The sequence below is a fragment of the Schistocerca serialis genome, chromosome 8, assembly GCF_023864345.2.
Source record: "Schistocerca serialis cubense isolate TAMUIC-IGC-003099 chromosome 8, iqSchSeri2.2, whole genome shotgun sequence".
Lineage (NCBI taxonomy): Eukaryota > Metazoa > Arthropoda > Insecta > Orthoptera > Acrididae > Schistocerca > Schistocerca serialis.
In genome coordinates, this window is record NC_064645.1 from 324146281 (window position 1) to 324170245 (window position 23965).

At 37.4% G+C, this 23965-nt stretch overlaps 1 protein-coding gene across 5 annotated transcripts in view; it reads left to right on the forward strand.

Moving 5' to 3' along the window:
- Positions 1 to 23965, forward strand: part of LOC126416179 (probable methyltransferase TARBP1) — a 127001-nt gene that overhangs the window by 10616 nt on the left and 92420 nt on the right. For 3 of the 5 annotated variants that reach the window (XM_050083758.1, XM_050083755.1, XM_050083756.1), the window contains exons 2-4: positions 2392 to 2561; positions 7675 to 7746; positions 16659 to 16878. In XM_050083758.1, the coding sequence (XP_049939715.1) occupies positions 2407 to 2561; positions 7675 to 7746; positions 16659 to 16878 (447 nt within the window). In that variant the 5' untranslated portion in view covers positions 2392 to 2406. The remainder of the gene's footprint in view (positions 1 to 2391; positions 2562 to 7674; positions 7747 to 16658; positions 16879 to 23965) is intronic. The other 2 variants (XM_050083759.1, XM_050083757.1) reach the window with 2 other exon arrangements.

Consider the following 23965-nt stretch of genomic DNA (forward strand, 5'->3'; position numbering starts at 1 on the left):
TAAAGAACTTGAAACATTGGGCTCTGGAAAGGAGCATGTAAATACTGTAGCTTAAGTTTGAAAATGTACTTGACCAAGCACTGGAGATATATATACCCATTAGAACAGTTCGTAATGGGTGGGTCTCCATGGCATAAAATCATTGTAAAGAAAATTCTAAAGAAACAGAGGTAAAAGGTGTAAAATAAAGTAAGCTTTAAACAGACAGATAGTGGATGAAGCACATTTTTTTTTTTTTCCTCTAGAGGGCAAATCTTGAAGCCATGAATTACTCTCTTAACATACTGTTGTTGAAAGATGTGTTAAAAATCCCAAAGAAAATCGCATGTGTAAAAGCCGTTAGTGGTACTGAAGTTAATGTCCAGACACCCGTGGATAACACAGGAACTGAAATTGTGGGTAATAAGCAAAAGCAGAAATACTGAACTTTGTTTTCAAATTTTCCTTCATAAAGGAAAATCCAGAAGTATTAGTGCCAGTGATGTTGAGAAAGAGCTGAAATTGCTATAACTGAACAAGGCTTCAATGCACGATGTAATCCTTATCAGATTCTACACAGAAATTTAGCTGAGGTAGCACCTCTTTTAATCAAAATATATTGTAGATGCCGTGAAGGAAACATTGTGCCCCGTAGATGGAAGAAAAAAAAAGAAGGGTAGCAGAAAATGACCCACAGGCTTACTATCCAATTCCCTTGGTAGCCATCTGATGCAGGATCTTAGAACATATTCTACTCTATACTCTACATCTATACTTTGTAAACTACTGTGAGGGTACTTCCCACTGTACCAGTTAGTAGTGTTTCTTCCTGTTCCATTTCCACACGGAACACAGAAAGAATGATTGTGTAAATACAGTAATTATTCTAATCTTATCCGTATGACACATGTGTCAATAATATGTAGGTGAGTGTAGTAAATTCCTAATCATAATTTAAAGCCGGTTCTTGAAACTTTGTTAATAGACTTTCTTAGAATAGTCTACGTCTATCTTCAAGAGTCTTCCAGTTGAGTTCCTGCCATTTGTGCTGCCTTTCTCTGTATACATTCGGCACCCCCCTTAGTCCTATTTGGTACTAGTTCCACACACTTGAGCAATATTCTAGAAGCAGTCACATAAGTGATTTGTAAGCATCTCCTTTATAGACTGATTGCACATCTCCAGTATTCTACCAATAAACCAGTTGTAGAATATTGCTCAAGTGTGTGGGACCCTTACCAAACAGGAATATTAAAGGTAGACAGAGAAGGGCAGCACAAATGGTTACAGGTCTGTTTAATCTGTGGAAGAGTGTCACAGAGATACTGAAGGACTTAAACTGGAAGAATCTTGAAGATAAGTGTAAACTATCCCAAGAAAGTTTCAAGAACTGTCTATAAATGATGTCTTTAGGAATATACAACAATCCCCTATGTATTGCTCTCATAGAGATTTTGAGGATAAGATCAGAATAATTACTGCTTGCACAGAGGCATTCAGTCATTCTTCCCATACTCCATACATGAATGAACAGGAAGAAACCCTAATACCTGGTAAAATGGGACGTACCCTCTGCCATGCACGTGAAAGTGGTTTGCAGAGCATAGATGCAGCATTCCACCTGCTTTATCCACAACTGAGCTTATGTGATCATTCCATTTCATATCCTTACAAAGCGTTACCACAGGTATTTCTTTCAGGTGGTACTTCATTAAAGATAACTGCATCATCTGCAAAAAATCTAAGGTTACTATTAATAATTCAGAGCTCAAACATAATGACGTATCGAGAACAGAATAACATCTTCCATGGCAACCAGAATGAATTCTGAAAATATCAGTCATGCAAAGTTCAATTTGTGCTTTTCTCACATGAAACACTGGTACTGGAAGCTGTGGGTCAAGGTTATCATGCAGATGCAGTATTGATTGAACTTCCAAAAAATAAGTTGACTCAGTAGCACACCTACTCTCATTATTGAAAATACAATCATTTGGGATATGAAGGAAAATTTATGACAGGACTGAGCATTTCTGGCTAGGAAGGATGCAGCATGTTATTTTGGATGGAGAATTAGTTAGTTGTATGTTCATGGATCATTTTGCATAACAGGTTGTCATAATGTCATCAGGATCCTGAAAATTAGGTGAATACCATATGGTAGCAGAATGTAAATTTTGCGGAGGTAATGATTTGGGTAACTTCCTTGCTGGTCTGTATGTTTTAGAAGGTTGGATCTGAATGGTCAAATTTTACTAGCAAATTTCTCATTATTGTTTAGGTAGTAATCCTTTTGGTTTAATCTGTCAACATTTTATTGGATCATGAAATCAAGTCTGCAGTTTTTACTGTAGTACTTTTCTTTAATTTTTCATGTGTGCACTTAAATATTTTTAAAATTGTATTTTTCAGTACGCGCAGCAGATAATGGAACTTGGAGAGTCTATGTCAGGTGTTTGTAGTCTTCTAATGCTTACTATACAGAATATCAATCAAGACCACAAACTTAATTTTGTTGATGTATTATCAGAAATCCTATTAGAAGCACTGCTTTATGGACCTTCACACAGGCGAGATCTGAGGTTAGAAATTTTATGTTTGAAATATGAGCTGTGCAAAATTCTTCTTTAAAGATTAACTTTTCGTTTCAAAAAAGGAGTATGCAGTAATTGAAACTTCATGTACAGTGTTCACAACAAAGCTAATTTTGGATATTGCACATCTCGCCATAAGTAGACAGTAGTTTCTTTACTCACAATCAGCTGTAAAGACTGTAGTGAAATGGTTGTTCTAAGCCAAAATAAATGAGTCAATATCTAGAAAGTTATTTGTGTCTTACTATTAAAATAAAACATGCAACGTTTTTGGAAGAAACTGTTTTATTTATTAACTACAGACTTACATATTCCTGACACTGTAACAGCGTGGGAGGCGATCTGCAATAATGTGGACTCTATTTTTATAAAGTAACTTTTTTTTTTAAGAAAATTGTAAAAAGTTTTATATAATATTGATAATTACACTATCAAAAATCAGGAGACGTAATTTAGTTTCTCATCTATACCTTATAGTAACAGACACGAAGCTAAAACTTTATTATATGCAAGAGCAACATTGATATTTAAAGGTGCAATTATCTATGGCGTGATTAAAACTAACACACAAAACATATAAATTATTTACCCACAACCACATGGAGAGAGCTTACACTTATTATAGTGTCCTGTGTTATTTTATTATCAAAAAGGAATGATGTTTATATGATTTTTTTATTACAATGTGTCACTCGATGTCTAGGTGATTTAAAAGTATCATTCATCAATTAGAAAAGACAGCCATCTAAATGTGATAGAAGAATGCTTCAGAATCCAGACTACAGACTTGTCATGTATAGTCCTACTCTAAGAATATCATGTTGTTGAGAAGTGTAGTAACCATTTCTTTCAGGTTATCATCACTGTGATAACATCTTCCTCACTATAGTAGGTAATAATTAGGATAAATCTGAACTGAGCAGTATAGCAAGTGGTTGAAGCCATTGTTACTACAGCTGCATTTTTGTAACAATGTGAAGGTTCAGAATGAGATTTTCACTCTGCAGCAGAGTGTGCGCTGATACAAAAATTCCTGGCAGATTAAAACTGTGTGCTGGACCGAGAGACGTGATACTGGCAGAAGTGAAGCTGTGAGGACGGGGCGTGAGACGTGCTTGGGTAGCTCAGATGGTAGAGCATTTGCCCGTGAAAGGCAAAGGTCCCGAGTTCGAGTCTCAGTCTGGTAGACAGTTTTAACCTGCCAGGAATTTTCCATGTGAGGGTTATTGTTGTCATGAAGGAACAATTCCAGAATTCAGTAAATGCCCTTGATTTGACCATGAAATTTCATTATTTGTGCTATGAATACTATTTATTAGATCATTGCCAAATTTTTTGAGTTGCCACGGTTTTCATTAGTTCTGGAGCACGCGCCTCTCTATGTAGAAATAGAAAATGTGTTAAATATTTATTGACGAAAGATATATTGTTATGTAAATCTTTATGGTGCTCAGTCACTGCAGCAACCAATGGACATGCGTGTGGTAAGTCATGAGCGTCGTATGACCATAAACATTTACACGACAATACGACATTGTCAAGAAATACACCATACATGTTTTCTATTTCTATGTAGGGAGGCATATGCTCTAGACCTAATTAAGATTGTGGCAATTCAAGATTAGATTAGATTAGGTTCACTTTTAGTTCCATAGACCCAAAAAGGTGACGATTTTCGTGGGTTGCAACATGTCAGAAAGAATGTCTTTTTATTCTAGAAAATTGTAAATATGTGAGGAAAAACATAAAAGAACATGAGCATAATATCAGGCAAAAAGACAAACTCCATGTTCAGTCAGTATGGACAACAGCTTATAAAACCTCCAGTACAAATAGCACAAGACAAATGTCCAATAGTCTGCCACATAAGATTAAAGTTATTTCTTCATTTTCTCTGTTTCACAAATCCCTAAAGAATTCTTAAACCATGTGAAGTACAACAGACATGAAGCAAGATTACGCAAAAATTGCTACTGCTGCTAAAGCAAGATCAAGTATAATTAATTTATTGTACTATTAAAATAAATGTTGAAGTTATATGGAGAGTGTGTGTGTGTGTGTGTGTGTGTGTGTGTGTGTGTGTGTGTGTGTCTATATGCACGCGTGTCACGCAAATGACATCCAACAATCTGTAGAGATTTACTGGATGAATAAATAAATAGAAAACACAATACTTACCACCCTCATCATTTGTCGGTGAATACATTACAGTAAACTGGAACTGCCAATGTTTACAGAATTAATACACTGTCAGAACAAAAAAGAGTTATGCACTTTTAATAAATTTATCATAAAGTGCTGTTCTGTGGCTGCTGATGTAAAATCTTTCTTTATTTCTAGTATTGTACTGGTGCAAATCCGAATAAGCGTGTGGGTGCAGTCTTTACACAAGCAATATGGCTTTTAGAACGTATGTGTTTATAACAGTTAACACCCCTGTTTTTGGAAACAAGTTGCGACAAGATTCCCTATATTTTGCTCCTCAGATTATTCTCATGCCTTTTTTTTTTAAGAAGGAGTAGCTTATCTAGATTAGCTTTGGTTGTTGACCCCCAAACTTCAAGTGAGAGGAGAAAAGAGCATGGTATGCAGTCTTTAGGACTATAGTGTCTTTACAGAACTTGCTAATTGTACTGATTGCATTTTTTTTTTTTTTTTTTTTTTTTTTTTTTTTTTTTTTTTTTTTTTTTTGACAACTTAGTTGCTAGGTAGCCAATATGTGTGTCCAATTTCAGGTTGCTTTGGATTGTTAGGCCAAGGAATTTTACACTAGACTTTCTTTACCAATTTGTTGCCAATGTATAATTTAATTAATTTCTTGTCGCATTATTACACTCAGCCTCTAGTTCATTACATGACTCCTTTTTACACACAATGGACGTGTCATCGGCATACAGAACAATTTTGGAATTTATAGTACCAGATTATAATATAGCTGATAATCTGGTTGATAATATTAATGACATGAATAATGTCTGTATGTGTTTGCAATGCGAATGATGTCAGATGTAGGAGGTATAAATATATAAAGTTGCATACTTTGCTTACTTTCATTACATTATACCATATGGAATCATATTCTGGAGTAACTCATCAAACCGAGCAAAAGTTTTTAAAGTGCAAAAGCATGTAATAAGACTCATTTGTGGTGCAACTTAGAGAACATCATGCGTAAACTTGTTCAAGAAACTGTGTATTGTAACCACAGCTTCTTAGTATATGTATTGTTTAGTGAAATTTGTTTCAAATTGGCTGTTTCCAGCCAATAGCTCAATACATAGTATCAATGCTAGGAATAAGAACACTCTACATAAAGACCTAAAATCACTTACCTTGGTCCAAAAAGGGGTCCAATATTCAGGAACACATTATTTTCAATAAATTGCCAGCAACCATTAAAAAGTTGGTTTCAGGTAAAACATGATTTAAACAGAGCCTGAAAGACTTTTTGATAGGCAACTCCTTGTACTCTATAGATGAATATCTTAACATGGACTGTTAGACCATCTTAAGTAAAAATGTCTGTCAGATTTCAGTTTTGACAGCACTTGGTCACAACAGTCAAGATTAGGTATTTTGTGTATGATAAATTTATTAAAAGTGCATAAATATTTTTCATTCTGACAGTGTATTAATTCTGTAAATATTAGCAGTTCCAATTTACTATAGTGTACTCACAGATGATCTGACAAATGACCAGGGAAGTGAATATTCTATTCAAATATTCTATTTTTTTATGTTATACTTTCTGTCATGTTCCACACCCACGAGAATCATCTCATTTTTGGGTCTATGGAACAAAAACTGAATCTAATTTAATGTAACTGATTTTTATGCCATGATGCCTGATGATGAGCACAAATGGCTCAAAACATATCACTAATATAAATTATAGTAGTTGCTTACTGTTGTTGTTGTTGTGGTCTTCAGTCCTGAGACTGGTTTGATGCAGCTCTCCATGCTACTCTATCCTGTGCAAGCTTCTTCATCTCCCAGTACCTACTGCAACCTACATCCTTCTGAATCTGCTTACTGTACAGTCACTTATATGTACCTTTTGTTGTTTCACTGGCATTCTACTGTCTCTATAAACATAACTTGCAATTTAATTCAATTGTGTAAGGGCATTGATGTCCACAATGACAGAAATGTGATTCTCTTAAATTGAAGTAAATAAGAGTGAGTAAACAATTCTCTTGATTGCGCTGCTTTAATTTATTGCAACGCCATTCACAAGGTCTGCGTAAGTCTTGGTCCATCACATCGATCCATGCTAAATTTCGTGATCCCACTTATTGTTAAATCTTCCTGTATTCTGTATTAACAAAGTAAAATTGAGGATAGAATAATGACAACATGATGAAAAGGATGGACTATTACTCACCATATAGTGGAGATGTTGAGTCTCAGATAGACATAATAAAAGGACTGCTAAAGAAGTAAGCTTTTGGCCAAAAAGCCTTCTTCCTAACAACACACACGCACACACACACGCACACACACACACACACACACACACACACACACACACACACACACACACACACACACTTGCACCTTCATGCGAACACAACTTGCATACACACACACAACCACAACCACTGTCTCTGGCTGTCATGGTGAGGGTCTTGTCTTGGCAGCCAGAGGGAGAGATCGTATGTGTGTGTGTGTGTGTGTGTGTGTGTGTGTGTGTGTGTGTGTTTGTTGAAGAAGGCTTTTTGGCCAAGAGCTTACTTGCTTAGCAGTCTTTTAGTATCTGCACTATATGGTGAGAGTGGCAATCTATCCTTTTCATTGTATTGTATTAACATTGTTTAAGATTAAAATAGCATTGTTCTATATATATTTAAGGGCAAAGTAAGTAGAAAGAGGACATGCATAAGTATGTATCCATCAATCCCAGCAAAACTGCAATCCCAATATTTTTAGAATAGGAATGGGACCGCAAAATTGTGATATGTGCCTTTACCAAAAAGTGTAAATATTCTTTCACACATAAAGTCTAGCTACATTTGAGACAGTGTACATGTACGTTAATGCAATATTTTGTTGTTTAGAATTATCAAGTTCAAATCTTTAGAGATTTGTTATTTCTTTACAGAGCAGAAAATGACACATGCACATATATAAGGTCATTGGAAGAAGACACAGTTTTAAATGGAATTAGAAGAAAGTAAGTATAATACTCAGTATACCGTTGTTGTATTCATGTGATGTTATTAATTTAAAACTCTTGTCTGTATAACAATTTTGTATTAGTTGTTAGTAAGAGGAATTCTTTTTACCCGTGTTACAATAAACAAAAAAAATCAATGTGGCTGCTATGGGAACCAGGACAACCTTATCCTATGCTGAACTTTCCATGGTCAGTTTGAAAGAAGCATTCCTCAAGATCGAGAAGCTGGGCATCCGGACCTTACGCAGATTTATCAATGTCAGTATTGTGGTCCAACCTCACAGTGAAGAAGACCTCCTTTGCTTTGTGCATCAGATTGACCTCTTTTCCCATTTCAAATTCACTTGATTATTTTCCAATTGCAAAGCCATCTTTCTTGATGTTTACCTCCATCTCACTGAAGCTCATATCCAAATGTCAGTCCACAGAAAACAAGGCAATAACTAACGGTACCTTCAATACAACTGTTGACATCCCTTTCACATGGAAAACTCCCTCCGTTATAGTTTAGGCATCTGTGGCAAATATATCTGTTTCAACATTACATCCCTCAGCCACTATACCAATACTCTCTCCCAGCTGTTCCTCTCCCACAACTACCACTCAGATCTTTATCCACAAACAAATCTGAGCACAAAATTGTCCTCATACTCTCTGGCTAATTCTGCTCCTACTTTCAGATAACAGTGTTTCTCAATCTTTTTGCTAAGTAGAGCCCTTTTTAATGAAATGCTTTATTGTGGGACCCTGTGGTTGCGTTTGTATTGTATGTTTTAATGCAACATTCTGTAAATGGATTGTGTGCAGCATAAAAATGACAAAGTTTGTAGACATTAGTCAATTTTTTTTTTTTAGGATCATTTGTTCAAAATTTTTCAAACTAGAAACCAAACTGTAAATTGCTGTAACAAAAATTCACACACATACATTCATACATACTTATTCAGTTACAGAGAAAAATGTGGCTCACCTCCCTGATGATAGATGACAAAATGATAAGGGCTGCTGTAGATGCAGGTGCACTTTGAGATGGACGGCAATTACAGTTTGAATGACCTGATACAGTCACACTTTGTGCCATCATTCGATCATTGTTGAATTGCCATCTGCAAAGTTGTTCTCTATTCCCTGATAATATAGTGTTATTTGTTACAGTGATGCTGAAAATTCAGAGTAGTAAGTGGAAGCAATGGTTAGCTCTTATACTTTTTTTAAATTTTTTAAAGGTATTAATTTTTATTGCTTTTTTAATATTACTTTTTTGAATGTTATTAAAAATGGATGTAAGTTTCACAGAACCCTTGAGTGATCTCCAAAGAACCCCAGCATTCTGCGGAACACAGTGTAAGAAATTCTGACTTAGAAGCAACCACCTTGTCACCCAGGCCTCTAATTTCCTAGTATGACACATGAAAATCCCAGACCATTATTATATTTACCAAAATATAAAATGTACTTTTTTTTACTTCGAAAATAGACCCAAAAACTGGATGTAGCAACAGTCATTATTACTGCTGTTCTGATGGGACAAAATTGCTGCCACATTTGATTTTTAAAAGAATAATGCTTCCTAAGGAACAATTGCCAAAAGAAGTATTTGTCCATGTACACAATAAAGGCTGGATGGATGGAGGAGGTATAGGTTGTGGATAGATAAAATTTGGTCGAAGGACTACTGAAGAAGCCTGCTCTGTTAGTATGGGATCAGTTTCATTCTCACATAACAGAAGACTTTAAAAATATTCTGAATGAATTGAAAACTCAGTTAGCTGTAATTCCAGGAGGGCTAACCATTTTACTTCAAACATGTATGTGTCAACAGACTGTTTAAGGGACTTACAAAAGGGGGGGGGGGGGGGTGGATGCAATATATAGATTTTGGAACTACACCATCGAGAAGGAGGAAGAGACCTAGCATTTTTCAAGTTTGTGAATGTGTCAAAACTTCAGGGGACTCTATAAAAACTGAAACAGTGGTTAAATTGTTTAATAAGTGTGGAATTTGTAATGCACTGGATGGTACAGAGGGTAATTTATTTTATAAGGATTTAGATTCTGACATAGTAGCTTCAAGTATTTCTTCCTTCAGCTCTGAGGATGAATTTTGTGGATCTGAGGATGAAAATTAAAAGAGGAGCACTTTTTCATATTTATACTGCGAAGTGCACATGTGTCGCACTTGTTTTGTATTAGATGTATTCAAGTGAGAAATTATTTCCCTAAAAAAAGTCTTAAAAATTGGGGTGCATCTTTTACAATGCAGTATCTTATACACTGTCGAATATGTATGTCTTCTCCCAAATTGCTAGCCCAGCAGTTGTTCTCGCTGTAAAATCTACCTTGTGCACCTGTGTATCACCACTCACTCTAGCCTCACCACTGGTAAATCCTACAATATAAAAGGCAGAGCAACATATGAAACACACATGTTGTTTATCAATGTATATCTGTTTGTTGCATGACATTTTATATAGGAGTACCATCAACCAAACTGACTGAGTGCGCAAGTGGATGTGGTAGAACATTATATCTTGAGAACACCCAGTACCCAGTTGCTGACCATGCTCTGCAGTATCTCTCAAGTGACACGAGTGCCTGCTACACCACACAGGCCATTTGGATTCTCACACCTGATTCAACCGTAGTTTCCCTGTGAACTTTCTCTCTCATCCCACCTCCCTCCTGGACTTAACCTCCAATAACACACAGTCCCCTCAATCCCTTTATTGTCATTATCATATATTTTGTTTGTTTATTCATTCAGTTATTTTCTCTGTTCCTTTCTTATGTTCATTCCCTCCCTACCCTCCACAACACCCCCCCCCCTTGCTCCCCTCTCCCTCCCTCCCTCTCTCTCTCTCTCTCTCTCTCTCTCTCTCTCTCTCTCTCTCTCTCTCCATCTCCATCTCCATCTCCATCTCTCTCTCTTCCTGTCTTCTCTTCAGGTTTTAATTCCACTGTTCATTTCACATCTCATTCCTTGTCCTCTATCCATATTTATTTCTTACTATGACCTTATGTTATCTTGGGGCTTATCAGTAAAATGTCTTTGACCTTCTATTCTGTTTGAAGCCACACTCCCTCATTGTATCCTTGTTCTCCCATCATCCATACAACAGGTGCCTCTCTCACTCATCCTGAGGCTTGGGTGACTTCCAACAAATGTAGCCCTCTTTCCTCCTTGACAAAGGAACTAATATTTCTTCACACAAGCAAGCACACCTCATAAACACATGACCACCAACTTGCGCAGCTTGGACCTGAATGCATATTGTGGTCCGAGTGGTGCGTTTCTCTTTCTTTTTCTAATAAAGACTGTGGCCGAAAGTGTATATTTGAGTGTCTTTTAATTGTGCCTGTCTGCAATCTAACTTGTCACCTTTACGGTAAGTAACAGTCTGCCTTTTCTTACACTGTTGGTATTCCTACCTGGAGTTTCCATTGTTCGAACTAATATTTCAGAAAGATATAATAAGTTTTTTCACTTTTACATTGCCTGTTGCTATTATACTGAAATTTTGCTTCTTGTAGCTAAGTAGTGGACAGCCATTTTCTCTCTTTGTAATTTTAACATTTGAAGAGACACTGACAACACAAGGTAAAGAAAACAAGCACGAGAGGATTACTTATGTACAGTGAAGAAAGGTAAATTAGAATCACACATCCTGTTGGTGGCATTGTGTCGAATCACAAACTCAGATTGGAAAAGAAGGGGACAGTGAAGCAACTATAACTTTTTCAAAGGAAAACTTATGGCTTTGCCTCAAGTGATTTAGGGAAACCATCCGAAACTTAAATCTAAATGGCCAAACTGGGATTTGTACCCCAGTTCTCGTGAATGCAAATCCATTGCTTTAAATAATACTAGAGGCTGAAAAACAGTAACCATGACTGCTCTGTGGCTTTCTCCTCCAGTCAGTGCTTCCTCCTTGTAATGAATGTCAGATTGTTCTCATATGATCACTGGCCTTCCATTCAGGATTTTCCATCAATGCATTAACTGGAAATATTCAACATTCACAGTAACTCATAGTGTACACAGCTAGCCATTAAAATTACAACACCAAGAAGGACAGAAAATAACAAAATTTTACTAATTGTGCCTATAGAGTGTAGCAGAAGGAATACATGAATAAATTTTTAAGTGATTGTGGGGGTGCACAGGATGCAAAATTTAACATACAGAGCTGCCATCTCTAGCAGTGACAATGACTGTAACTCTGTTGGGCGTTGAGTCGCACGAGGATCACAAAAATAAGAGAAATTAGGGCTCATACAGAGACATGTAGAATGCCGTTTTTTCCCTCACTCTATATATAAGTGAAACAGGAAAGGAAATGACTGGTAGTGGTACAATGTATCCTCCACCATGCACCATATGGTGGCTTGTGATGTATGTACGATGGTCATTTCTTAAACAATGCACACTAATTATTTTTACTTACATGTTTATTATTTTTTTTCAATATATCTATACAATCCTTCGATGTAGCCTCCCTGCTTCTTTATGACTGAATCCTAATATCTCAGAAGCCTATTATTCCATCCAGGACATCATTTCTGTTCATATGTCAAATGGTTGTGTAATGGTGGTAGAAAGCTCTTCCAGATAATGATGTCCACACATAGGTTTTTTCAACTTCGGGGACAATTCAAAGTCTGGTGGACTCATGTCTGGGATGAAGGGAGAATGTGGCAACATTTCCCATCCGTATTTGTGCAATTTTTGGGCTACAGTAGTGCTGATATGTGGGCAAACATTTTCGTGGAGAATGAGCGGCCCAACCTCAAGCAACTGAGGTCGATCGTTTGTCAGAACACGGAATATTGATGATGTGGGAATTCCCGTGGCTTCATAGAGTTCCTTCCTAGTCGCATTCCAATCTTCTTCAATAGCACCTGCCACACATTTCACACCTCGTTCATCTGTCTTGCTGCAATAAAGGCCATTTCCTGACTCAAGATATGTGTCACAGCTGTACAGTCCTGCATAGCCAAGAGAACAATATGTCCATCCTCCTAGCCATGGAGATCTGCATGATGTTGAGTATGGCCCTCCTGAAGCCATCAATTCCATATTCACATGACAGTCATAGGATCCTGACTGACACAAGCATCAGTATCACCAAACAATAAACCTCAGTCCCAAAAGGCCAAGATTCCTACTGCTGTAAAATTCCAACACATGCTGATAGATATTTCTCCGCCTTCGCACGAGACGTAAGATGATGCTCTCACAAAAACCAACTTTCAAATGTAATTTCTGAATGACAGTAACATATGGTTCGTGGCCTCTTTGTTGACTCAAATCTCCATAATTTTATCTTGATGGTCTTTTCGCAAGACATATGTCGGAGGAAGCAATATATTTGTTGACTCTCCTAATATTGTATGCTCTTTGAACTTTAACAGTAGACCTTAATGTGATGCAGACTGCCTCTCTTGCAGCATCTGCCACTGGAGTTGAGAGAGCATCTCTGTGATGCTTTTGTGCTTACTAAATGAACCTGTAATGAAACATGCTGCTCATCTATAGCTCTGTTCTATTTCCTCTGTCAGTCGTATCTGGTACATATCCCATACGGATGACAAGCAATACCCAAGTATATGCTACTTCCTTTGTTGGTGGATTGCATTTCCTGTGGATTCTTTCAGTGACTGTCAGACTGGCATCTGTTTTACTTGTGATTAATTTTACATGGTTGTTTCACTTCAGATCACTCCATATACAAACTCCTAAATATTTTATGGAAGTAACTGCTTCCAGTTATGGTTCTACAATGCTTTAACTATACAGTAAAGGGTCTTTCTGCCTATTTATTTGCAATACACTACATTTCTTTATGTTGAGGGTCAGTTGTCATTCCCTTCACAAAGCGTTGATTCTCTGCAGGTCTTCCTGCATTTCATTATAATTTTCTAGTGTTGTGACTTTTCTGTATACAACAGCATCCACAAAAAGCCTCATGGAACTTCTGACATTATCTGCTAGGCCAATTCTATATATTGTGAAAAGTAAAGGTCTTATAAAATGCCCCTGGGGCACTCCCAAAGTTACTTTTACATCAGTAGACTTCTCTCGATTCAGAATTACATGCTGTTTTCTGTTTTCTAGAAACTCTTCAATCTAGCCACACAGTTGATCTTATTTCCATATGCTCTTATTTTTTTCATTAGGCAGCAGTGCGGAACAGCCATCAAATGCCTTTCTGAAGCCATGGAATCCATCTGGACACTTATGTCTACTGCTTTCTGGGTCTCATGGATGAACAGAACAAGCTGAGTTTGTCATGATAGTTGTTTTCAGAACCCATGATGGTTCCTACAGAAATGTCATAATATCTACATCTACATCAATACTCCACAATCCAACTTACAGCTCATGGCAGAAGGTACCCCAAACCACTACCAGTCATTTCCTTTCCTGGTCCACTTGCAGATAAAATGAGGAAGCAATGACTGTCTATATGCCTCCACATGACCCCTAATTTCTTGTACCTTTTCTTCGTGGTCCTGATGCTCAGCGTATGTAGGAGGCCACAGAATCTTCCTGCAGTCAGCTTCCAGTACCAGTTGTCCAAATTTTTTTGGTAGTGTTCCTCGAAAACAATGTTGCCTTCCCTCCAGGGATTCCCATTTGAGTTCCCAAAGCATCTCCATAACACTTGCATGTTGTTCGAACCTACCAATAACAAATGTAGCAGCCTGCCTCCAAATTGCTTCAGTGTTTTTCTTTAATCCAACCTGGTACGGATCCCAAACACTGAAGCCATACACAAGAGAAGGTCACACTAATTTCCTGTATGGGGTCTCCTTTACAGCTGAACTACACTTTCCCAGAATTCTCCCAATAAACCAAAGTCAACCATTGTGTCAAGCAGGACACTACAAATACTGTATCCAAACATTATGGTTTTGTCTTTCCTGCTCATCAACCTTAACTTACATTTTTCTACATTTAGAACTAGCCGCCATTCATCACATCAACCAGAAATTTTATCTAAGTCATCCTGTGTCCTCCTACAGTCACTACAGTCAACTTCAACACCTTACTGTACACCACAGTATTATCAGAAAAATAACCGCAGATTGCTGCCCACACTGACCGCCAAATCATTTATGTATATAGAGAATAATAGTGGTCTTATCACACTTCCCTGGGGCACTCCTGATGAACCCTTGTCTCTGATGGACACTCGAGTATTCCATATGCTTGTACCTTCTTTAACAGCCTGCAATGAAACACCATGTCAAACACTTTCCTGTAATCTAGAAATATGGAATCTGCCTGTTACCCTTCATTAATAGTTTGCAGTAGATTGTGTGATAAATGGGCAAGCTGAGTTTCACATGGGCAATGCTTTCTAAAACCATGCTGATTGTATATTACATATTACATTCGAACTGAGACAATGTTCAAGGATTCTTCAACAAACATAGCTTAGGGATATCGGTCTACAATTTTGCAGGTCCATTCTTCTGCCCTTCTTACATACAGGAGTCACCTGCTCTGCTTTCCAGTCACTTAGGACTTTGTGCTGAGCAAGAGATTCATGATAAATGCCAAGCTAAGTAAGGGGCCAGTGCCATAGAGTACTAGTTGAAAAACCAAATTGGGATTCCGTTTAGACCTGGTGACATTTCTTTTCAACTCCTGCAGTTGTCTCTCTGCATCAGGGATTCTTATTACTATGTTGTCCATGTGGGAGTCTGTTCAGTGGTCAAACAACAATACATTTGTGATGTTTTCCTGTGTGAACAATTTCTTGAACATGAAATCTAAAACTTCAGTTTTCATTTTGCAGAGAAACCAAGAAAATTTCTGGCCCTATGTCGAATCGCTAATTGTGGCTAAGGCTTGCATCCAGTCACTTGTTGACCACTTCCATCCAGTCACTTGTTGACCAGTCTGGTGTCGCAGTTGGAGATAGCAAAATAAAAACCAAAGTTTTAAATTTCACGTTCAAGAATCTTGTTATTAAATCATGGTGGCTCTCTTCTGTACTTAATCCACTTACTAGGCACATAGTTCTCCAGAGTACCATTTACAATCTGCGTAAACTTCACCCATAATTCGTCTATGTCCATCTTACCAGTAAGATGTGATGTCAGTTTGCTGTCTAAGTGAGATGTTAACAACTGCTTATCTGCTGCTTCTAGCAGAAACATTCCTCTAGCCTTCTTAGCTGATCTATTAACTTTCATAACCATAGTTGCTATAATGACATCATGGTCACTAATACCTGTTTCTATACTGACATTGTCAATAAGATCCAGCCTGTTTGTAGCTACAAGGTCTAAGGTATTTCCACATGTGGGCTGCTGAAGTAGCACACAAGACAGTTTTCGGACAGCATGTTCAAAAGTTCTTCACAAAATTGTCTGTCAGTACCCCCTGCAGTGAATCCCATAGACATCCCAGTTGGTAGATCAAAGTCGCCTTTCAACTAGTAATGCATGATCTGGATATTTATGCCCTATTAACTGTATACATCCTTTGAAGGACTCTAGATCTGTCACAGCAGAGTCAGGTGGCCGGTAAAAACATCCACCATTTAAATTAGTTTCTCCTAGACCTATTATACATGACCAAGTGACTTCACTGTCACGCTCAACCTTGACCTCAATAGAAACAATGTTTTTGTCAACTACAATGAGCACTCCTCCTCCTAATGAGTGACCACAAAACATGTCCCAAAATACTGCAACAGACTGACATTAGAGATAGGCCTGGCCTGTAGTTTTGTAGACGGCGTGCTTTGTGTGGTTGCACTGAAATACTAATCATTTGCATATCCCAGCATGCATCAGACATCATGCCAGTTTGATATTCATTATATGCCCCCTTCGTTGCAATTTTTATGACAGGCAGTGAATATTAGCTTCACAACCTGATATTTGATTTTCAGGCCCTGCATCTCAGATGGTGAAGTTCGGGCCAGGGCATTACAAATCTTGCTTGATTTATGTTCAGTGAGACAAGATATCCCGATTCAAATAGTTGAAATGCTGCTGCAGAAAGACAAGTGTCAACTTCAGAAAGCCCGATATTTCTCTGACTCTCATCATCATCGCTTGAAGAATCGACTTATGCAGGTTTTGTTAGTTTTGGAACCTTACCTGTCATACGTAAGTAAAACCATATTACTATATCACTCTCCATGTTACATTTTAAAATAATTATATTTTCGTTCAATCCAGAAACTTGGAAAATTCATTTGCTGATGGCAGGAGGCAGATGATAGTTCTGAATATTGATCTACCGAAATCAGGTTTTCCTTCCTTCTCTTTTCTTCTCAGGCTACAAATATAGCATATGTGATCAGTGGTGTACCTCTTTTTTTCCCCCCAGCCATATTCACAGATTTTGCCTTATATGAATTAGACATACATCTTTCAGCAAAACCATTAAGCACATATGGAGACCAATGTTGTGGGAGAAGATGTGTTAGACAATCAGTGCTACATTGCTCTCCAAAAAGAAACAATTCAATAATATTGAAAATACAGTGGAACATCACATAGCAGACATGATTCATTCCAGAATATTGCTTATAGTGTGAAACACTCATTAAGCAAAGCAATTTATCCCATGTAAATTAATGTAAAATATGATAATGCATTCCATGAAGAAAAAGTGCAGTTTTATCTTAGTCATTCCATTTATTGAAAGAAAATTATACACACAGAATTATGTACATTATTATTCATGATACACTACTAATTCTTTTTGACTAGGAAGCTATTTATAGTCATTTGTTTCCGCTAATGCTTCAACACTTGGCGAAAATGCGACACAGCATTATCGTCAAATAATCATTCCATTTATTGAAAGAAAATTATACACACAGAATTATGTACATTATTATTCATGATACACTACTAATTCTTTTTGACTAGGAAGCTATTTATAGTCATTTGTTTCCGCTAATGCTTCAACACTTGGCGAAAATGCGACACAGCATTATCGTCAAATAAATTTGTAGTGCCCGTAGCCACTGCTGTATTTGGGTGGTGATTTTCAGTGTAGGATGCAACCAATTCCTCTGCCTTCAGCATTTCTTTTATTGTGCCAGAAGATTGCTGCTAAGCTGTTACCTTCCCCTCCTCCCCCATCCTCTTCCCACTTCCCCCTCCCCCTTACCCCCCTCCTCCTTCCCCTTATCCATATAAGGAGCAACCTTTCAACATTTTCCAGAATATGAAAGTGTTGTGTAGATACTCTTGTCACTCCTTTTGAAGCATGTAGCTCCTTAATCTTGCTCTTGTTTTTGAGGGTAGTGCAAATAGTTGATGTAAACCAGTTGTATGTGCGGGCTAAATCAGCAATGCTCACACCACATTCACATTTGTCAATGATTTTATGTTTCTTTTTTAAGATCATTTTCTTTCTCTTATGGCTGTCTTCCTGTGGCTTTATCTTTGGGGCATTTCTATGTAGGTTATCAAAATTTGCACACAAAAAAAAAAAGCACTACGTGAACACAAGTTTAGAAAAATGTGTGATCACAAGCTGCACTGAGGTGGTAGCAGAAAGAGCGCTAAACCTAGACTGCAGTATGTATTAAAGACATTGTTCATATGCCGCTGCCGACGATGAAAGGTGTTCATATTATTGAACATTTCCCCCACTGCATGCAATGGCTGACGACATCACACTAAATCATTGTCATTCGTTATGCAAAACATTGCTCTTTAAGTGATTAATTTTTTTATAATTTCTTGTGCTTGTTATGCGAATTGCACATTTTGGGAGGTGCTCATTAAGTGACGTTCCACTGTAAAAAATATGTACTAGATTTTATAGGTCCTTCCTCGTGGAAACAATTTCATTCTTTTAATTTTGAAAAAGATATATAGCTGGGAAGACACTAGTTCAGCTAAACCTTATAATAATAATAATAATAGTTTACAGAAAGTGTAAAATCTAATGGAAAAAGGAAAAATGTAGTCTCTCTGGAAAAGGGGAATGAATTTATTTTGTTTCTTTTTAGACTCCAAAAATTTCACACACAATTTGCAAATGTAATTTTCCTTTTCTCTGTTTCTGAAACAAATTCTTTCATGACATCCATAATATTAATTTCCCAGCCTTGGCTTGGTGAACGTGGAGGAGGAATAGATGGGTGAGTCTTGACCAAGTCTTGTTGATCCAAGGCAAGTTTTAAGTTGTCACAAGGTACTGAATGACCTTGGAGGATGCTGAGATACTGGAATTTTTATGATCAGATTGATCAGGCAAATAACTTTTGGGTCAGTTTTTTAACATTGCCACATTCAGCAAGAAGTTGTCATACAATACGAGATATAAGGTTGTACACCAGTTATAATGGTTCACAGCATTTAAGGTGTGCCTGAAGCCTGTCCATCTTATAAAGTCTGCTGTGTGTGCTCAGAGCAACTCTTCCAAACATCATGTAGATGTATTTGTTTTGAAGGACATAACACCTACATCTTCAAGATGGGGTAGGTGCTTAAGATTCCATTAGTTCAACCTTTGATCATTCTCATTCAGAAGGAGATCAAGAATTTCAAACACATCTTTGTTGAATCTTCATTCAGGAGCCAGTTCTTCAGGAACATACAATGTTTCTGCATGTTTCAGTCTTGCTGGCAATTTCCTTGCTTTGTGTGCTTGGTCTCTATGTACATAATTAATGATCTGACAGATAGGGTGAGCAGCAAAGTGCAACTGTTTGCAGATGACAGTGTAGTATAAGGGAAAAGGACACTGTATTATGTGGGATAGTATTATCGTTCAGCGATTGTATCACTGGACAGGATGATTTTGATAGAATTGGGGTGAAGAATGGCAGCTTGATCTAAATGTAGAAAAATGTCAGTTAATGTGGGTGAGTAGGAAAAACAATCCTGTAATGTTTCAATACAGTATTTACAGAAAGTGTAAAATCTAATGGAAAAAGGAAAAATGTAGTCTCTCTGGAAAAGGGGAATGAATTTATTTTGTTTCTTTTTAGACTCCAAAAATTTCACACACAATTTGCAAATGTAATTTTCCTTTTCTCTGTTTCTGAAACAAATTCTTTCATGACATCCATAATATTAATTTCCCAGCCTTGGCTTGGTGAACGTGGAGGAGGAATAGATGGGTGAGTCTTGACCAAGTCTTGTTGATCCAAGGCAAGTTTTAAGTTGTCACAAGGTACTGAATGACCTTGGAGGATGCTGAGATACTGGAATTTTTATGATCAGATTGATCAGGCAAATAACTTTTGGGTCAGTTTTTTAACATTGCCACATTCAGCAAGAAGTTGTCATACAATACGAGATATAAGGTTGTACACCAGTTATAATGGTTCACAGCATTTAAGGTGTGCCTGAAGCCTGTCCATCTTATAAAGTCTGCTGTGTGTGCTCAGAGCAACTCTTCCAAACATCATGTAGATGTATTTGTTTTGAAGGACATAACACCTACATCTTCAAGATGGGGTAGGTGCTTAAGATTCCATTAGTTCAACCTTTGATCATTCTCATTCAGAAGGAGATCAAGAATTTCAAACACATCTTTGTTGAATCTTCATTCAGGAGCCAGTTCTTCAGGAACATACAATGTTTCTGCATGTTTCAGTCTTGCTGGCAATTTCCTTGCTTTGTGTGCTTGGTCTCTATGTACATAATTAATGATCTGACAGATAGGGTGAGCAGCAAAGTGCAACTGTTTGCAGATGACAGTGTAGTATAAGGGAAAAGGACACTGTATTATGTGGGATAGTATTATCGTTCAGCGATTGTATCACTGGACAGGATGATTTTGATAGAATTGGGGTGAAGAATGGCAGCTTGATCTAAATGTAGAAAAATGTCAGTTAATGTGGGTGAGTAGGAAAAACAATCCTGTAATGTTTCAATACAGTATTAGTTGTTTAGTGCTTGACACAGTCACGTCAGTTAAATGTCTAGGCATAATGTTACAAAGTGAATGTGGCACAGAACAAGCACGTAAGGACGGTAATGCGGAAGGCGAATTGTTGACTTAAGTTTATTGGAAGAATTTTAGGGAAGTGTACCTCGTCTACAAAGGAGACCATGTATAGAATACTTATGCAATCCATTCTTGAGTACTGTTAGAGTTTTTGGGATCGCCACCAGGCCGGATTAAAGGAAAACTGAAAGAAAGCCCATGACAGCCAGTGGCTTTGTTGCCAGTGATACTAAGATACTGTGTGTTGTTACACTTTGTCAGTCACTGTAGTTGTAGATGTAGATATTTCAGTCTTCCAGATTTAGATTCTCTTGAAGAATTGATGTAGCTGTGCCATTGAAATAATGGGCACACTTAATTTCTAATGAGAATCTTAGAAGAATATCTGTAATCTTAGTTCCCAGCATTTGTCCCGTAGAGTGCAGTGGACTTTAACCCCAGATCAAGTTCTTTTACTTTGAGCATCTCAGCATCTCTGGCTTTCTCTTATAGCATATCTGATACCTCAACAGTCCTAAGTCTGCTTTGGGAACATCTGCTGAATTTTTCACTCTGGCTACATGAAAATTTGGAAGAGAGAGCCCATGTCCTTTCCCTTTATGTGATATTCAGTGTAATGGTGAACTGTTTCTCCCCTGCATTGATGGTTTTACCTAAAGGTATGAGATTTTCTCCCTGCAATTCTTATACTACAAAGTAATACAACCTCCAAATTTCACATTGTTTGAGTGATAAATAAAGCATTGCTAATTTATTTTCAAAATGTTAGCAAGTGTCATTTTGTGATGTCTCAATGTTAAAAGTGACAAAACTTTCAAACTTTTAGGTCATTGCACTCTGTCTAATTTATTTCCAGCAAGTACACTTCATCCCTGAAGTATAATCTCGAAGGTATGTAAAACACATGCTATGGCTTTGTATCAAACTCAAAACACTTTCCATCTACAAATTTATTTATTTTTTATTATTTTTTCCCTATTGGAATGTGAGCCACTTCTCATGTATTTGTTCGTGTAAATAACGCATAATAATTGTGTAGTATTTATCAGTTTTTGTTTTATCTATTACATGATAATCAGTAAGAAGAATCCCTTTTACCTTCTATGAAACCAGAATATGTAAAAGGTAAACGCCACTTAGGGTTAAACCTGAGGCCTGCTCTGACTGTCCGGCTACTGCCTGCTTGACAGTACGAAGAATGATCTATGACCGAGAGGCATGTGATCAATATGTCACCAATTCCTCCAGCTGTTATCGCCAGTAGATGAATCCTTTGGTGCTACTGCTTCTTTAATCCAGCTATACCTCTTTTGGCCTCACGAGGCTGAGTGGACCCAGTTACAGACCTTAGTACCTCAGAAAAAAAATCTGGTGAGGTATCAGGAATCAAACCTGGGTCCTTCTGCACTGAAAGCAGTGATTGCTAACCATTTGGCTATGTAGGCCAGAAGACAGTGGGCATAATCTTTCCGGGAGATACAGTCAACTTTGTACCTTTTTTTATGTAGGGTCACCGCCTCTGACCCTCTGGTTTGATTGCTGTTTCAGTTCTGGTGTGAAGTGGCAGTTACATGTGTCCCTATCTTCATACATTGTACCAACTACATGTTTCAGTACCATAGTGAGCATGAAGAAACTAAATCACACACTTTGCAGTAATTTGTAATATCTTCTGCCACGAAAACTTTTTACTGATTCTCAGTAATAGTGGCAAGTGCGTATTTGTTTATTTTCAAGTTTTATTAACATTCATTCATCAATACCCCCGTTTTCTGTTTTATTTTCTCTTTTTCTACTATTTTTCTGTTTTCTTCCAACAGTTCTTTCATAATTCTTTGTCCCCTTCATGCATTTTCTCCTTTATTTGTGCAATCTGTTTCCCCATTCGCTTACATTGCTGGTACGATAGTATGTGAATGATAATTTAAAGGGGATAATAACTATTAATTTGATATAGAACTGCAAGCATTATAATTTTATTGCATTTTTTCTGTTTCTTACGTATCTTGAGAATAAGATTTCCACTCCTCTCCCTCTCATTGCATTTACCCCATGTATATGAAAGCCTACTTTCCTCACCACTACATCCATCACATTTTAGAGCCAAATGTGCTTCTGAGCAATGTTAGATACACACTCAATCAAAAATGACTGGATTTAGTTTTGTCAAACTTTGAACAACTGAACTGGAGACTAGTCAGTGATACTAGTACTGTGCTGTTGTAAACTCTAGGCATGCTCCAGTGATCTTTCAGTTGAATGTTGAGCCTCTATATATAAAGGGAAGACACCTCAACCTCAGGCTGAGCTACAGGTTGTGGTTTTGAGAAATTGTTTATGTGAAATACTCATCAGTAAGCAACTTCTGGGTCACTTGCAACATGTTTCAATCAATTCCTATTTCCTATCTTTTCATACAGCTTCATTGAAGCTCCTTAATTCTGATAATAACACTCCCAGTGATTTGGATGAACAACCAGAGAGCATTAGCACATACACAATTTAATGTTTCCATATGTTGAGTCCTCTACATGAAAAAGTACAATCTTGATGCGGCACAGTCCGAGTCTAATCATAAATGAGAGGAAGATAAGTTTGAGAATTTCTTTCTATTCATCAGACAGTGACAGACTACTCGACATCACAACTCTCACTGTAGGTTTATTTGTGGAATACCCTATAGACCGTGACATGCACAGCATCCTACGTTTAGCAAAGACTTTGTCTTGTAAAAGAGTTCATGCCAGGAAGGGGGGATATAATTGTTACATCCCACTCCTGACACCAATTTGTAAAAGAGTACGTGGTTTGGGGGTGGGGAGAGAAACTTCTGACAGCAATGTTAATGTATAAAATGGCAGGGAAGGGGGAAGAAGGTTGTTAAATATGCCTTGTGGCGGCAGTGTTCAGGAGGTCGAGCGGTCAGGATCCAGGGCTGCTGTTAAATGACAAAACAGGAAATTAAGTACAATAAAGAGGATATATTTCAATATACAGAGTACAAAGGGTGTGCCTAGGGTCGGAAGTTAGCAGGTATAGGCCATTCTAGGAGGTTGAACAATGAATTAAAATGGGTAACGGAAGGGGAAGCGGTTCATGTTAACTGTCTCTTCCCCAAAAACAAAGGCAGCCCATTAAGTAAAAGAATAATATGATTCCAGTGAACATGTTGTTGCAGTTTCATTAGTTACGTTTCTTAACAGCTGCAAGAAATTGATGACATCACATAGCATTTGCAGAATTAAATCCTGAGAAATGAAATGGTGAAATGTG